The following is a 17,908-nucleotide window of genomic DNA, read 5'->3' on the forward strand; positions in this document are numbered from 1 at the left end:
ACATGGACTTTGAAAAACTCCATCCAGGTGCTGCCCTTGCCAACAGCTAAGCCACATTCATACCAGAATAATTTTTTTGAAAATCGGGTCAGGCAGTCTCCACCCGAATATTTCACTAATCACTCAACACTATTAGTATATCCATGGTGCATGTGCTTGGAGATTTCCCTGATATATGCACAGAACGTAGCTCCATAACGCAAAGTGAGCAGAGCTTTGCTTTCAAAAGGTCTTCAAAAAAGCAGATCTGTAAAAGGAATACTTATGACATTGCAATTCAATTATCACATTCTACATTTGCACAGTTGGTATATCACTATGACCAGCACATCATCCCAGACAGTCAAGAGACACCACCTCTAGGTAACTCACCAAAGGTAATAAATTTCCTAGCAAGCAATATTTCCAAACTTTTGGGAACATGAACACTTGCTGCTAACATTCTCAGCTTTGAAAACTCATCTCTTCAAAGAGTTTACTTCATATAACCCATCTAACCATATTCCATGTCATTGGCGCATACAGAACCTGATCTGATCACAGATATCACCACTCTGTCCCCAACTAGCTACTTATGTCACATTACTTAGTACTTTATACAATTGCAAGAAAACGTAAGTGAATCCTTTGGAACCATTTGGATTTCCGCATTGAATACTAATAAAATAATTTGTGTTTAGGAATGGCCAAATCAGAGTCCTGATCTTAGAGAGGTTATCCAAGACTTTTCCTATGGATGACCTATCCTCAGGATAGGTCATCTATAATTGATCGGCAGGGATATGCTGCTCTGGATCTCTGTCAATCAGCTGTTAGCCGGGCCCACTGTGAGTGCAGATAGTCCTGCTAGTATTGCAGTAACTTAGGTCAGTAATGCAGACACAGCTTCCTTTGAATTCAATTAGATCTATGTCTACAGTACCAACCCTGGGCATACTGTAGTACCAGCTGTGGGCATCCCAGAAATATTGATGAACTGAAATACATTTGCAGGAGGGAATGACTTAAAATTCATCCTCAACATTTTATAAATCTTATTTGCAACTACAGGAAACATCTGGTGCCACAGATTGCTGTTAAATTGGATCTACAGGTTATAAAATCGGAGGGTTCACTTTCTTTTTCTTGTAACTATATCTGTGTTGACTGATACTGGCAGGGTAACAGATTCATGCAGCTTTATTTATATTACCCTTGCCAACACAATCAACTGGTCCGCTTGACTAAATTATTACTATATAATTACTGTCAATTCTCCGATTCCATTTAGATTGCAAGCACTTACAAATGTAGCAAAGATTAACTTGACTCTCAATGTATTAAGGTGATTTTCTGTGCCACAATTTCTTTACCCCTTTAATTGCTTTACAAGGGCTTTTGTTGTGTTAAGAACAACAGCATTGCAATGGCTTAAAAGGGCATTTTTAACTGATGACCTGCATGGGTCATCAATATTTGATAGATGAGGGTTCTCCGCTCAAGACCCCTGTCCATCAGCTGATCTCCAGGTCCTTCTATCAAGGCAGCTGGCCAGAATTCATCATCAGTGGGTAGAGGAGGAAGTCATGGCATCGGCTTTACTCCCAATGAAATCAATTAGAGCAACATGCTGCTTTTACACTTCTTACTCAGGACCATGTTCAAGACGTCATGTCCTGTCCTGAGCAGAAAGGGTGAGAGCAGTGCGGTGCTCCCATGGATTTCAATGACAGAGAAGACGGCGCTCCAACTTCCTCCTATGACCACCATTGACGACGTCCGGCTCGCTGACAGTGCAGAGGACCGGATGATGAGCTGATGAACAGGATTCCGAGCAGCGGACCCCCATCCATCAAGTACTGATGACCTATACAGAGAATAGATCATCAGTCGAATACCTCTTTATACAAACTTCTCACAGAAACCCAGTTGAGTTAAACTTTGCTATATCTGCATGCGAAGAAAGTTCTCTACTTTTGTTTCATTGTTTGTTCAACGAGCTTCATTTTTCATACCATCATCAAATGGATTTGTGCAGTGAACAAACAATGTGCATGGACGGAATGGATGAACAAACCCAGTAGATTAAATCAATATTGATCTTTGTTGCGGTGGGATCTATGACAGACGTATGACCACTATGTGATGTTGCCTCTCACCTGTACATGATGTAAGAACACAGGGGTGCAGTGCATCAGACTTCATTACTGTATTAAGAAAAACAAAGAGATGTCATTTGCCTACAAAATGTCAGGAAGAGAAGATGATAGACACCTCAGTCATACATAGCCTGAAGTGGATGATAGTTTGCTCATGCCTAGTAGACCTGAGATGAGGTCCAGGCCATTCTATCCTAATCAGTGTTTGGAGAATCATCTTCATGCAATGCTAATAAGAACATACATGTAGCCACCATACAATGCTTGAGGTCATCCATGATCCAAATGTGATCTTCTCAATACATCACATTCACAGTTTTATTTCTTCTCTCTCTAGTACAGGAATACTCATATATACACCAACTATGTAGGTTTTAATTGTCTGATCTCTTACTTTTATGTGCAATCATGCACTGAGCTTGCATGTTCCTATCTAAGACAGTGCCGGATCAATTAATGGATGCATCACAAAAATGCAGAATATTAAAGCCTATGTCCAATCAATGATCTCAATGACTCTATGGTTATATCTTTGATAGCATTTACTTGGGGTTTTAGCCTACCTACAAGGCATATTATGTGATATTAGCAAAGGATAATGACTAGTCACAGTGGTAACACATACAACATAAGGGGTCATAAGGTGGGGTCTTTTCACACAGCAATTCGCTTTCATAGACAAGCTCTAGAGATGAGCGAGCACACTCGTCCGAGCTTGATGCTCATTCGAGTATTAGGGTACTCGAGATGCTCGTTACTCGAGACGAACACCACGCAGTACTCGAGTCAATTCCATTGCCTTCCCCGCATGTTTAGTGCCATTTTTTAGCCAATAGACATGCAGGGAAGGCATTACCACTTCCTCCTGTGACATGCCAGCCCTATCCCACCCCCCTGCATTGAGTGGCTGGGCCGATCATCAAGACTGGTTCTTGTCTATTGGGCCTTTTCAGACTCTAGTACGGAAAGAAGGATCATTCATATGATCGTTTGTCCCCATAGAGTGTCATTCTTGTCGGCAGCACAAATCCCATTGACACGGGAAGATGTGATGTTCATAATGATGATTTTTGGTGCCACATAAAAAAATGTGATTATATATTTCGATCAGTGGCACCTTTATATGACCCGGAGCAGAGGTGTAACTTGAAGCTCCCGGGCACCGATGCAAAACTTGTAACAGGGCCCCCAACTATAATGCTTTACTTATAGTACTGGGTTCCCTATATGAAGAAGAGAGGCCTTATGGGCCCCCTAAGGCTCCTGGGCCCGGCTACAACCGCATCCCCTGCATCCTTTATAGTTACGCCCCTGACCTGGTGAGTGGGCAAACAAACGTTCTTTTCTGATCCAACCAAAGTAATATGAATATAGAGCTTGTAAGTGCTTGTTTAGTTTGAGTAGCTCTTCTCCACTTGCCATATCATACGTTCATAAACCGCACTAAGGACAGGTACCAATGCTAGAGTATATCCAGCACAGCAATATGGATTATGCCAGCATTTTATAACTAGTATCTAACATATACAGTGCCTTACGAAAGTATTCACCCCCTTGGTATTTGTCCTATTTTGTTGCTTGACTTCCGGCAGTGCCACTGATAGTCAATTGTATGTATGTCTTTAACATGCTGATACAATTAATTTCAAAGAGCAGGAATTGGATTGATCTCATCCTTGAGTGGGCCCCAAAGCTCAGTGGACCCCAAAACCTGCCCAGATTTGCCAGGTGCTGATGCCGACCCAGCAGGCACCATTTGGCAGCGCACTGAATACCTGTAGTTCTGTAGTGATTCTATGTATATGAGGTCTAAGAGTGTATAAAATGTGAAAATAAGCTGTGCTAATAAAAGATATCAGAATATTTTCTCTTGAGAATATTTGCAAACATTGCTCCAGTCTCGGTAGATCATTACTGAATGTGTGTCACCTGGATGGCAATAATGAAATCTGCTAGGAACTAAAAACAACGTAAAGCGCATATTCATGCATATTGTTGTAGAAAACTAATAAAACGAGCGGCACTTTTCACTCCATGTGTGCTTGATAAATATGCACTCGTGGAAGATAACTGTCTGATACATTCTCTTCCCATCATTTTCTCAGCTGTGTCTGTCGCTGTGTTGTCCTGATTACCAGTTTAGAATCAAATTACATTATTTTTACAAAAATGTATCAGATATTGTTGAAAGCCCTTAAAGGGGTTCTTCCAAGAGACAAACTTATGCCCTACCCGGAGAATAGTTGATAAGTGTTTGATCTGCTGGGACATCCACCCATGACAAACAGTGTTGAGCGAAACAAACCAGTAGAATGGGGTTGAACTTTGGTTTGGCTTCTAGCAAAGTTCTACCTGAAACAGGGTTCTTCTGGTTCGGTTTGCTCAACACTAGTCCTGAACACTGATGTATAACACTGTCTAAGAGCCATAAAAGCCCTGTATACCAATCAGAGTTTTGCTGAACTTTTGGTTCGGTTCGAAATAATTCGGAGAACTGGCCGAACTGAACTTTTCACAAGTTTGCTTATCACTAATCATGAAGAATGGGAATCCAGTGTCTCCACATATGAATTGATCTTTTGTCAAGCATGTGCCATTCCTTCGATTAATATGGGACTTCCGGAGATAATCAAACGCTGCACTGAGCTACTCTTCAGGCAATCCCATAGAGATGAATGAAGAAGCAACAGTCATGCTCAGGAGCAACTGTATTCAGTGTGACACAGATTGGTTAAAGTGATTGGTGGGTGTCCCAGCAGTTGGACCACTCATCAATTAGATACTTACTCACTGTCCTGTTGATAGAGGATAAGTTTATATCTTTCAGCAACCCTTAAAGTTGGCATGTAGAGTACCTACAGTACTTTATGACATAGACATTTTGTGTGCTTCCTTATGTCCCTCATGAGGCACCAAACTGTCAAACATTATGCAATGGAGCATACCATATGAATCCATTAGAACAAACTACTGTGTACTTCTGCATTAAATCATAGCCTTATAATACAGTTGTATGGATGAAGTCATAAACATTTTTGTTGACCATTCAGGTTAATTCATCATAAACTGATAAAAAAAAATTTGATTTTCTTTAGTTAGACCTTCATTCAAGATGTCTCTTTCCCAGAATTCCTCTGGAAAAGGTTTTATATTACTATTCTTTTATGTTGCTATATGCTCTATACACCTTCTGTTGTAAGAAGACTTTTAATACATTGTTTCCAATAGATGGCTCTTTGTTTCGCAACTCATTATAGCCTGACAGTACACTATTCACATGCCGGAAATATTCTTGATTAGAGGAGTCTTCACTGATGAGTTGCTCTTTATTAGTCTTGTTTTCTACACCGCACATAATTAGGTTCATGACCCAACAAACAATAAAGCTGTCCATCTATTTAGATACAGCTTTATTATCATTCCACTATCCCGATTCATTCTTGTTATACGTAGAAGAGAATGCCGAGTTGTTACAATTTTCTATCTCTTATTTATAGAGTTTTATCTAATTAAATTACTTGTGCAAAAAGTACAAGGTAGAGTCACCAGTTAACATCCCACCATAGAGGACTTGGCAGTGGTGGTGTCCAACCTCCCAACCTTTTTATCTGTTCAGAAAATTCTATGATACATTGTTATAATATGTCACGGTGCGCCGCCACTGCCCATCCTGCTCACTTGCTGCTGGGACCATGGACGGGCACTGCACTCATCCTCATGCTATACGTTACCAAGCTCACTCCCTGTCCATAGCCTGACTTCTGTGCTTCTGAACCCTACTTAACATTTTTGGGATAGACTGCAATGTTGGGGCAGGAAATATGACCAGCATCCATCTTATTTAAGAGAACTTGCCAAATATTTGCATGATGAATGGAAGACAATAATAGAGGTGTCGGGATCAGAAATAGCGCTCCTACAGTGCTATATGGTGATATGATCGTGAAATAAGGTAAAATGAAAGGACTTACCCGGTACTTAGTGAGTTTCCCTCTGGTGGGATAGCTCACTAGTACCTCCAATTCCGGGATAGCCTGTAGATGTAGTGGATCAATAAATCCTTCTTCCCAATCCTGAACGGAGAGCTGCTTGGATGTCAGGGGTCCCTAATAATAGGGAACCCAGTATAGGTGAAACTTCAGAGCAAAAATATCCAGTCTAGCGCTTCACGGGATGAAGGAATAGAATTGGGGTGTATAAGGTTACACCAATAAACGCGTTGCAATAAAACTCTACGTATTGGTGTAACCTTATACACCCCAATTCTATTCCTTCAGCCCGTGAAGCGCTAGACTGGATATTTTTGCTCTGATGATGAATGGAAGGAAATACCAGCTGAACTATATAAGACGTCAGCATAAAAAGTATACCATGGAGTGAATCTGATATCATTAGGGCCAAAAGAGTCCCACTAAGTATTAACATATGGAAATAAATACTACTTTTGATTCTTGCTCCATTTACTTATTACTTGATAGGATAGTGTAGAGTGCTGTGGCTGGTATTTAATGAAGGGGCTGCAGCGCTCGCTGCAGCACGGCCGCCTCTTCAAAAAATGGATTGTTGGGGGATCCATCTCTTATCACCCCCTCCAACCTGATATTGATGGCCCATCCTAAAGATAGGCCATGAATATTTATGTCCCATAAAACCCCTTAAATTGATCTCCGAGGAACTTGGCTCTAGTATGTGTTGATGCGATGGCAAAATGAAATTGTGACTCAATTGGGTAAGGCACTAATGCGCACAATATGAAATGCAATACTTACAGTAGTATCTAATAACTGTTCACAGTAATAAAGAGTCATGGCCATCAACCAGTACATCCCCCACTGAACCACTTAGAAAACATGGGTCTCTTGTTCTCCGAGGACTCAATGGGACCCTTTTGTTTAATATATAAAGTGTTGTGTATTTGAAGTGTTATCCTTTCTCCGTGTGTGTATTTAATTTGCAGTTTCATTCCAGCTGCTGCCTTGAATCCAGCATGCGCCTGGAACCTCGCTACACTAAAGGTTACAAGTAATAGCAGACCGCTGTCTAACACAGCTTGTGTTTGCTTAAATAACAGACTACTATTGACTCTTCCACTTCATACATGTACATTTTCCGCATGCTGCAATAGCATTTCTTTCTCGCCAGCGATGGTAATTTACACTTTCTCCTTGACCTTAAGCCTGAGATCCCTGGAGATCTCTGGGTTTAATAAGCTCCCCAGCTAGAGGCTAATTGCAGAACAAATCGTTTGTTCAACAAAGTGTGAATCAAGGCGAACCTGGAACTATATGTGACTTGTTCGGAATATACAAGCTCTGTTCCTCTAGTGGTTTCCCCGGTACAATGCTGGGAGCTGTGGAAAAGAAATCTCATTTAGTAAATGAGAATTCAGCTTCATTTAGTCCCTGATCACACAACCTTACTTAGGCCGCATGAGCCGTATTATGCAATTAAAACCGGAATATTGTACCAGGAGTTCTAAGTGGCGAGGTGCAGCTAAGATACTTGTCAGTCTAAAGATGTCTTGACCAACCTTAAAGCCCATATTTACTGTATATAAAGTCTTTCATCATTTTATATTATTCCTTCCTATACGAATTTATCATTTCAAGGGAAATAATGGCAGATGGAAATACTTTGCATAAAATAAGCATCATATAACAAACTAGCTGACTTGCATATGTACCACTGAAATGACATCATGCTATGATATTGACTACTGATGAGCAATTAATGGAACAATTAGTTTGTGAAAATCTTTGTGAATCGGGGTGGTCAATTCAACCCCCATTAAAATCAATCGGAGTAAAAATTGGGTTCACTAATTTGCCCACCAGAAGGTCCCCAATGCAGTCAAAGCCCCCAAATTCCATGGGAATACAGCCACATATATGGGGTACACTGTGCAGCTCAGAAAAAAGGGTCAAAGTAGTGTAAAGTGGTGTTGGCGTCAATTGTAGCACATGGTATCACTGAAAACAATAGCAGACCCACATAGGGTCTCCTAGATCAAAAATTGGGCCAATGAAGACAGCAGGTGTGCTGCTTGCTTTAAAAGCAAAATGAATAAAACAGCTCAGCCTGGCATTCTACAAGGAAAAGCTGTAAGCTATAGCTGTTTCTTCTGCATTAGAAAATTGTCATTTGGGGAGAAGGAGAAGGGCACAGGGCATCATGTTGTGGAAGGTATCTGTGTCCACTAGCTGAAGGGCAACATTTCCATTACAATCAGCTGTGCAATGGTTGCATTCCAGCTCTGTGCTCGTAGATGGTTGGGGTGGTATGTTTTCAGATTCTCATTGCTGAGGGATAGAGGGATGGTTGCTGACCTGGAACACACTGGTATATTGGGAAAGATATCAATGACGGTGAAGGTGGTGGTGATGGTGGCGGCTCAGCTTCTGCTCTCCGTTTCCCACTCCTGGATCTGAAGCCTGCAACCCAATTGTCAATTGTGGAGGAGAGGCCTGAAGTAGACATGCTACTGCCCCTACACAAAACTGCTGAAAGGTTGCTACATGAACATGGGGGGAGATGGAGGAAGAGGCAGCGGAAGAGGAAGTGGCTGACTTTTTGCCCTCTAGCGCAGTTGGCTCTCCAAGGTGGTGGGAGTTCATGGGACTGTTCATACATGTTGTGTTGAGGTTGTTTACATTCTTTCCATGTTTTAAACGCTTACCACAGATCTTACAGGTGACCGCTCTTCTGTCATGACATGTGGTGGTAAAGAATACCCAGGCTGCACAAGTCCTGTGAGCAGACCTAGCTGTAGGCCTGATGTTGGTGCTGCTGCGACAAGTAGTAGCTGATGGTGACGATACAGCCCTTATGTTTGTTTGCGACACCATACCCGCTGTCTTACATGGTGCTGACCCACACTGTCCATCTTTTTCTCATTCCCCTGTGAATCGCTGTCATGACTTTCACTGTCTGCCCATGTTGGGTCAAGCCCCTCATCCTTTGCCACCTCTTCATTATGCTTCTCCACCTGAGTGGACTCTGTCACAATGAGCACCGGCAGCTGGCACCTCCATCTCCACATTCCCCGAGTACAGATTGCTTGTGGAGGGCTGACCGCACACACTGACCGGAGGAAAAAATGGTTGGGCATCAGTGCATTCAATGTCTTCTTCTCTTCCCTCTGGTTGTTTGGACTGTTTTCTATAGGCACCCCGTTTAAGTTCTCTTCTGGTATACAAACTTTCACACCCAGCAGCAATATATCCTCTGTAGAATATATGTCCCTAACAACAGATCACGTGTTACATAGACATATAAATGTGATGCAGTTTCTGTGTGCTCAACTGTAAAAATGGCTGATGATGAATACATTGTGTCTATGTTATATGAAGGCCCCATCTGGTGCAGAATGTTAAGGCAGCACAAATGCAGTCCTAAGCTCTCACTTACAAGGGTTCAATCCCTACTTGGTTCAGGTAGTTGGCTCAAGGTTGACTCTGTCTTCCAAGGTCAGTAAAATGAGTACCCAGCTTACTGTGGGGGTAAAAGATGACTTTTTTTTTAGAAGGCAATGGCTAACCACCCCGCAAACAAAAAGTGGCTGCATACTGACCTCTGCATTGTGGGAAATTCAATTTTTCTGTGATGTGATTTTTGCCAAAAATCGGTGTGGAGTAACCTGATTCGATTTTACGAAAATCAAGATGATTTTGTCACCGAGCCGATCTAGATAAGCGGCACTAATAATGACATCACTGTGGGTCATTTTTCTTGAAAGTCTAATATTCTAGAGTCGTGCAAGGAACCTGACTCCTCCAACACATACAAGTCTGCAAACCTCTTCCTCAGATCCAGCTGGTTACAGCTATGGCTGTATATATAGCTTAGCTTGCGCATGTGGGGAGAGAGAACAGAAGAACTACATACTTTCCCCACAAGCTAATGTAATCAAAGCCATAACTATTCACCTACTAGCTGTATCTGAGAAAGAGGTTTGCAGCCTTGAAATGCCTTTATGAGCAGCTTGTTCAATAAATGAAGGACTCAGGTTCATTCAATGACTTTTTTTCATTGTTTCATTGCCAGAAGGTTGAGCCTAGTCCCAGTTCTTGCCACGTTCTTTCAATTGCCCTTTTTGAAAGGGTGGCATCACCTGAGCCAGCAGAGCCTAGCCTGGCATTATAATGGACTGACCACTTGGCGTTACGCACTTCACTGTTTTTTTCTTGACCAAGTTCTGACCATGAAAAATGACACAAATGTTATTTGATGCGTCCCACAGAAATAGAATGAAGATATCAAGGTTAAGAGAAAACATGGAGGCAAATTTACTATTCTTGTTTCACCAGATATTTGTGTGTAAACATGATTTAAAAAGTGTCTAGAAAGGGAGGCACCAATGTGTTAAGTTGTAAAAAGCTCCAGAATGTTCTGTACAGTATGGGGCCATTCTCGTATCTGACCCTACACTTTAAAGGAGACCTGACATCCTCTGATCAGCAGGATTGCCTGCATAGGTCTACAGCCATGCCCCTACTGACTCCAATATTGCTTTGTTTTAGTTGTACACTCCCTGTTCGCCCCCACCACTTCCCATTAGATACGGGGCCAGGTACTAGTATTCCGTCAGGTGGACAGTCCCCGCTGCTCATTGTCAGTAGATAATGTCAGGCTTGATTGACACTAAGTGGTGGAGACAATCCACATGGCAGAACACCAGTTCTGGCTTTTGTATCTCACAGGAGCTGCTGCGAGCAACGAGGGGGTGTACAACAAAAATAAAACCGAGTCAGCAGGGACGCAGCCGTAAAGCTTCTATATACAGCTGGCCTCACTAATGGAAAGGTGTGACAGGTCTTCTTTAAACTAGCACCTTGGTAAAAAATAATAAAAAGTGCAAATAAAATGCCACAAAAAATGCTATGCAAAATATATGAAAACACTAAGGCTGTAATCACGTGGGAGAGATTCGCCACAAATTTTCTGTGCAGACTTTCCACAAGGAAATCCGTGGCATTTACAGTAGCGGCAAAGATGAGATTTTCAAAATCTCGTCCACATAATACAAGAGAAATCCACAGCAAACCCGTGCGGAAATTGACATGTAGTGCGGATTTTAAATCCACAGTATGAGCCACAGTTACAGAGGAAGACATCCCCAGTATGTCAATTATAGCACCGGATGTGCTGCGGATTCTACCTCTTCCAATGAGGGATGATTCTGCACCAAAATCAATCTTAAAATGTGTCAAAATCTGTTTTTTGATGCAGATTTTCTGCTACAGAATATCCGCTATGGACAATCCACAGCAAATCCGTTCCCTGTAAACATAGCCTAAGTGTGAAACCATCTATAAATAAGCTTTTCAACAGGCTTCTACAATTGAAAATGAGATAGTAACTGATACCCAACAGGGGCTAGGAACACTACCTTTTCTCCTTAGGGAAAGCACCTAGAAGGTGAGAGAAGAAAGCTTATAAGGCCATTTATGCTCCTCTGGGTAATATGCAAATAAGAAAGCTGGAACAATACCTCTGCAGCGCCACCTATTGGAAGACAGCTTTCCTGCAAGTCAATGTTAGACACTTTACACAAGCCTTGTAACAATAACCGGGAATTGACAGGGGCTTTCAATTTCCAGTCATTGTTACAAGGCTTGTATAAAGTGTCTAACATTGACTTGCAGGAAAGCTGCCTTCCAATAGGTGGCGCTGCAGAGGTATTGTTCCATCTCCCTTATTATAACATACACGGCAAGTGAAACAAACTGACCCGCTAAGCCGTGAACATGCTGGAGACTCTTGTGCAATGCCAAGTGCCTCTTATTCCCTGAAGTTCTTCTTTCATCGCCTCCCCCTATGGTTATTCAAACGATCATCAATCATGTAATATCCTAAAAATGGCTAGTACATCTCCAGTAATCAAAAAAGGTGAATTTGTAAGTTTAAAGTTCAAGTAGTTGCAACCACATAGATTGAATCCTCATTTATCACCAGAGACATTACGTCTTGTTGCTACATGTCCATATCATAATAATCTCCGATTCCCATTGCCTTGTCTACACTTTCTCTATGTATTACTTCATATGTACTCTGCACGCTGTAATGCAGGGGATGTCTTGACAATGTCTTTTTTGTATGTGCATTGGGAATAATCAAACATAATGCACTCGGTGTCTGGATGGAGTCTGATGTGCTTCGCCTACACTTGTCATCCTTCCTTCTAGAATTATGGTCTGTATGGAAAGCTCTCTGTAGGTTACAGTATGAACCTACAATACAGCTAGTAACGTAATAAGGAAAGCTATATTATAGGAAGGAGCAGTTCTGCTACTCGTTCTTCCTCGGTAAGGATGGAATCACAAAAGCGGATATTGCACACTGATATAGCATTGTTACACTGTGAGTTTCCATACATATCCTTTAGTAATAGAGGCAGAGGAAGAAGATAATTCGAAACATAATTCTACATAGTTCTCCTGCATAGACACAAGCTAACCATTAACTCAGAATTTCTGAGAATTTGCAATTTGCTAATAAATAATGGCACATTAATTTAATTAGCAAACATTTAAGGGGCTCCATTAGAAAGATCATATAAAGATGTACAAAGCATTATGTGGCAATATTTTGCCACCCGGGACAGAAGGGTTTTTGTTTCCCCTTCATATCCTGTTCATGACCCTTGGATCATTTACCCCTTGGGGTGCCTGCCATTAAGTAGCAATGGAGATGAGAGTTAGCAAACCCTTTAATCGCCCCATAGCAGATGCATGGACTCTTGCCTTCATTCAAATGAATTATCCTGGCTTATAGATCCATGACTACTTTCTTCCACATCTATCCTTTGGCTCTGTTTGGTGTACGGCGGCTACCCTATTGGGATGTGTGAAAAATGCATAAATAATCATTATAGTTGACACATTTATAAAGGGTAAGGAACAACTTGATGTTTCAGCAGTATCTAGTTGTGTAATAACACGGTCACACTACATCTGGCACTGCAGCTCAGCTTCAAGCTGAAAGGGGCTGCAATACCACTTACAACCTGTAGAGAGGTGTGGTGCTGTTTTTGAAGGAAAGTAGCCAAGCTTTACTAAGGCTGGGTTTACATCTGTGCTGGTACCTCTATCACAGATCCAGCATAAAATACAAGAAGGAACAGTTCTGCATGCAGTAAAATGCCAGGCAGCTGAGCGGAAACCTGTTTGGCGCTGTTCGATTCCGTCATAAGACGGACCAGTTTGGCCAGGGGACTCCCCTTTCCTGCTTCCTGGATGAAGCAGGAAAATGGAACCCCTGCCGTAGATATGAAAGCAGCCTGACCCTAGACAACCTTTTTAAGCTTTTGTTCTTGGCTAAAAGCTGGACGGCTGAGCAAAAAGTGAACGAACCTCATTATAGTCAATGGGGTCTGTTCGGCACTGTTTGGTTCTGTCCAAGGACGGAGCCATTTGGCCACTGGGACTCCCCAAACAGAACAGGAAAGCGGAACCTCCGACGCAGAGGTGAATTCACGCTAAGATAACAATACATTTTCAATGGCTTAAGATAAGATAACTTGCAGCAAAATTTATCACAGTTGGGTTACATTTTGCTGCATCTGTACATGACATGACCAAGACTAACCCTTCTCTCCAAAAATACCTAGCAATCCTCCTGACTAGCCTGGATTCACTTTATAGCTGCTAGAGAAAAATATAGTAATTTTCAAAATTAGCAGCCAAGATAGCAGTGGGGTTGTTACAAGTATTAAGCAAATGATTAAGAAGCTTATGTGCACTAAGAGAATCTTTATTCACATGGAAAGCAGAAAAAACACCTTGGTCTGGTGACATCATTGTTATAAATGCTCCAATATTTGGACTGAGTACACTAACCACTGAAAGCCAATAGGGAAGAGTATCAAAATACTGTTCATCTAGATGTCCTATCCTACCAAAAGTAATCGAGCAAGAATCACAAATACTATTTATTTCCATATGTTAATACTTTATGGTGCCTCCTTTGGTTCTAATAACACGTGATACTCTCCGTGGTATACTTTCTACTTGACACACGTCAGCTGGTATTTCCCTCCATTCATCCTGCAAACGTCTGACAAGTTCTCTCAAAGTAGGAAACTGTTCATATTTTCAGACCTGACGTAACAGTTCATCCAAAAGATTTTCAGTAGGGCTCATGTTGGGATTCTGTGTTGGCCAGTCCAATCATGGAACATCCATATTCTCAAACCAAAATAAAATAGCACTGACTTTGTGACGAGGCTCGTTGTCTTGTTGGAAGTATTGCTGACCATTCCCAGAGTATTACCACATTTTAGCAATACATTATCGTCTAAAATAGCAAGGTACACCTCCATGTTCATGGTTCTTGCCACTACAACCAATGGACTGAGAACATGCCATGTAAAACATCCCCAGACCATAACGGAACCTCCACCTTACTTAATTGTTCGCACAATACTCTCAGGCAGAAGGCATTCTCCAGGCATCCTCCACTCTCAGGTACAGGCATCAGATTTGAAGATAGAGTAGCGTGATTCATCACTCCATAGAACATTCTTCCATTGCTCAGCTGTCTAAAGGCGATACTACTTGCATCATTGTAGACAGTTGGATGAATTGCACTTCATGACGGCTTGTGTGCAGCTCCATAACCCGTATATCCAAGAGCGTGCAGTTCCCATGGATGACACCTCCAGGAGTCTACATCTTATGTAGCATGGTTTAAGACACATGACATACTTTAAGACACAATCCATTCTACTGATAGGCTGTCCGAATACTTTTGGTAGGATAGTGTACAACTGTAAGTGTTTGCAATTTATTTCAGTACAGACTTTAAAGAAACAGCCTCTTCTTGTTGATAATGGTTGTGGAGCTTCAGAGATGTCTGATTAGACCAAAGATAAAGAGCCTCGAAAGAGCTGTAGCCAATGCTACTGTATGACAGAGAGGGTTAAGTAAGCTGAGCAGAACAGGTCCCTCCGAGACACTTTGGAATTATCCGCCTGCAGCCAACTCATCTGTACGTCAGCAGCAGCACTACCTCAATCCCCAATGCTCCGAACATTCCCAGAGAGGAGGTCATGTACATGTGATAGAAAAGAGAGGTCTATGCATGCGCTGGACGTGATTAGCTGTACATAAATCTTCTCAGCTGGAACATCCATTATTGTAGGGTATGATGCAATAGGTAAATGTGTTCAAAGAGTGCTGGAAAATAGCCATGTGTGCCAGGAATAGGAGAGGGTCAGAAATCTAGAGCTAGGCAAATTAGATAATATTGGCAATTTCACCAGATTATCCAATCAGTAAATGTTGTACTCTATATGAATCACTGCTTTATTTTTAATCCACTGCAGGTAGGAAGAGAATAAATAAGTAATAAGAAATAAGAAAGTAGTGACAATAAGGTGAGTGAATAGTGACTGCTATGCCTGTTAGAGAGCTGCCGCTTGCAGCACCTGCTGTATAATAATGAGAACTCAGGAGAAGTATTTCTAATCCAATATTAAGAGCAGATTTCAGAGAGAATGATAAGTCCCTCTGAATGAGCTAGAGAAGCCAGGCTAACATATACCTGGAGGTTTGGTCAATTATTATTCACATGTCATATACAGATGAATAGCCATCAGTCATTGAGATGTCCAATATGGGAAATATGTTCCATTATAATACATCTGTGTTCTGAATCTGACAACTTGGAAACCAAGGCTACAAAACATCGACAACATGTGGCTCTGTTGGGTTCTATGTTTTTCTGCTTATGAGCCCTAATATACTGCACCTCACTACCAATGTAATCATACTATCAATATGATGCATGCTCCATCAGATGGCCTATTATGGAAGAATTGCTTCGAGGGGAGAATATGTTTTGATATACGGCACCCCATAGAGCATTGTATAGTGGCAGGGGCGTAACTAAAGGCTCAGGGGCCCTGATGCATAAGGTGACCTGGGGCCCCCCCTCTATCTGTATCTGTACCCGTACCCATACCTAAACCATGCTGTACAGAGGCATAATTTGAAGCTTCTGGGCTCCAATGCAAAACCTGGAACGGGGCCCCTAACTATAATCCTTTATTCATAGTACTGGGCTCCCTATATGGAGAAGAGAGGCCTTATGGGCCCCCTGAGGCTCCTGGGCCTGGGTGCAACCGCATCCCCTGCACCCTCTATAGTTACGCCCCTGTATAATGGTATACAAAGACATGACTCAGCCTCCTAAGCTTCCTAATGTGTGTTATGGCTGCAGCTCGCACCTACCTCTCCAGCCTGTTATAGGTGGGAGATGGGGCAGTCAGATAGGAGTGATAGTGCAGGCAGCAACCTGACAAGCAAGGTAAAGTTCTGTATACTTTTGAGGGAGCATTCTATCCCAAGCCCCTACGGCATAGGGGACGTATAACAGGGAAGTAAATGGATGCATTGGACGTAACCACAAGATGCTGTCTTATGCTCAGGACAAACTTTTTAAATCAACGATCCAACCTTTAGGCTGCCTGTCCACAGGTGAGAGGTCATAGCGAGATCCTCGGCGATAAATCACCCGCAGAGTTCGCATGACACGCTTTCCATAGGATAACAATGGAAAGCGCATCCCGATGTCCACAAGCAGAGAACCATAGCGATTCTCCGCTCACGTGATTAAAATCATGGCATGCCGCGATTCTCCACGGTGAGCCTATCAATTAGATAGGCTCATCGTGGAGACCTTACAGTGCTCCCCCCTCCTGCCCTGTGGCGGAATATTGCTAGTGATAATCCGTCGCAGCCGTGGACAGGCAGCCTAAGTTTTTGAGCCATGGTCCATTCGCGAAGGCATGGAAGTGTGCACCAGGTGACTGCTTGGAGGAGCCGAGATGAACAGGTGTCAGTATCAATTCCTGCTGCTAGACAATCCCAGACACCTTCAGTGTCTCTATCCAGCGTATCCTTGGCAGTAGTTCCACAAGTGTTTCTAATACTCCATTTCCTGTTCAGTGGGTGAAACCCGCCAACTTGCCCATTTCTACTGACCTTACCTCCTGCAAGAGTCAAGCAGTCACTGGGGCATCTTAAAGGGGAAATAGCACCACAGTATCATCAAACAACAAAACTAATAAAAACAAGTATTAACACAACCACCCCGCACCCCCATTATACTGCCATGACCATCAGCATCATCCTGCCCTCTGTTTTCTATGCAGCAGATGCCACAGTTGCTATCCTTGCCAATATCATTTGTGAGTGTGCTCAGCCTGCGACTTAAAGGATCGGTTTGTGCATCCAGTTTTCCCAACCTCAGACCACCCCAGCCCTGCCTGGGTTACTGAAGGCACCTACCCTTGTAGGTGCCTGAGCAATAAATTCCTGATGTCCCAGCTAATGTGTTTCTGTATCCTGCTTGCTTTCCAGTTTTGACCCTCTACCTGAATACCCAGCTTTGCTGTACTCTACCTGTCCTGACCTAAGCTTGTTTACTGACTCAGACATGTCAAGTCACCCAGTTTTATTTTAAGCCTCACCCACCTAGTAATCCTGAGATATGTGGTTATCACCCTGTTTTCTGGAGGGAAGACTAAAAACAAGGTGGAGCAAAAAGCTAAACTATACTTTGAAAATTCACATGGAACAAGGCCTCTCATCGGCCTTTCCCCAACTAGATCACTTAGACTGATAGATCTCTTCCTATACACGTACAGGGAGATACCTGTTAATAAAGAAGATTCAGACTGTAGGAGGTTGCCGAGGCTTCACTCCATTACTCTATAAGAAACACTCCTTGGAAATACCTCACCAGTTTGCTGTGACCTGCTGCTCAAG

At 42.3% G+C, this 17,908-nt stretch overlaps 1 protein-coding gene across 3 annotated transcripts in view; it reads right to left on the reverse strand.

Annotated features, from left to right (window-relative positions):
- The window catches only part of LOC136621990 (ephrin type-A receptor 3-like), a 236,008-nt gene that overhangs the window by 191,430 nt on the left and 26,670 nt on the right, over positions 1-17,908 (reverse strand). For 2 of the 3 annotated variants that reach the window (XM_066597936.1, XM_066597918.1), the window contains exon 2: positions 2,139-2,186. The exons of the other annotated variant lie outside the window; for it this stretch is intronic. In XM_066597936.1, the coding sequence (XP_066454033.1) occupies positions 2,139-2,186 (48 nt within the window). The remainder of the gene's footprint in view (positions 1-2,138; positions 2,187-17,908) is intronic. 3 annotated transcript variants of the gene reach the window in all.

This window comes from Eleutherodactylus coqui, chromosome 1 (genome assembly GCF_035609145.1).
Source record: "Eleutherodactylus coqui strain aEleCoq1 chromosome 1, aEleCoq1.hap1, whole genome shotgun sequence".
NCBI classification, from domain to species: Eukaryota; Metazoa; Chordata; class Amphibia; order Anura; family Eleutherodactylidae; genus Eleutherodactylus; species Eleutherodactylus coqui.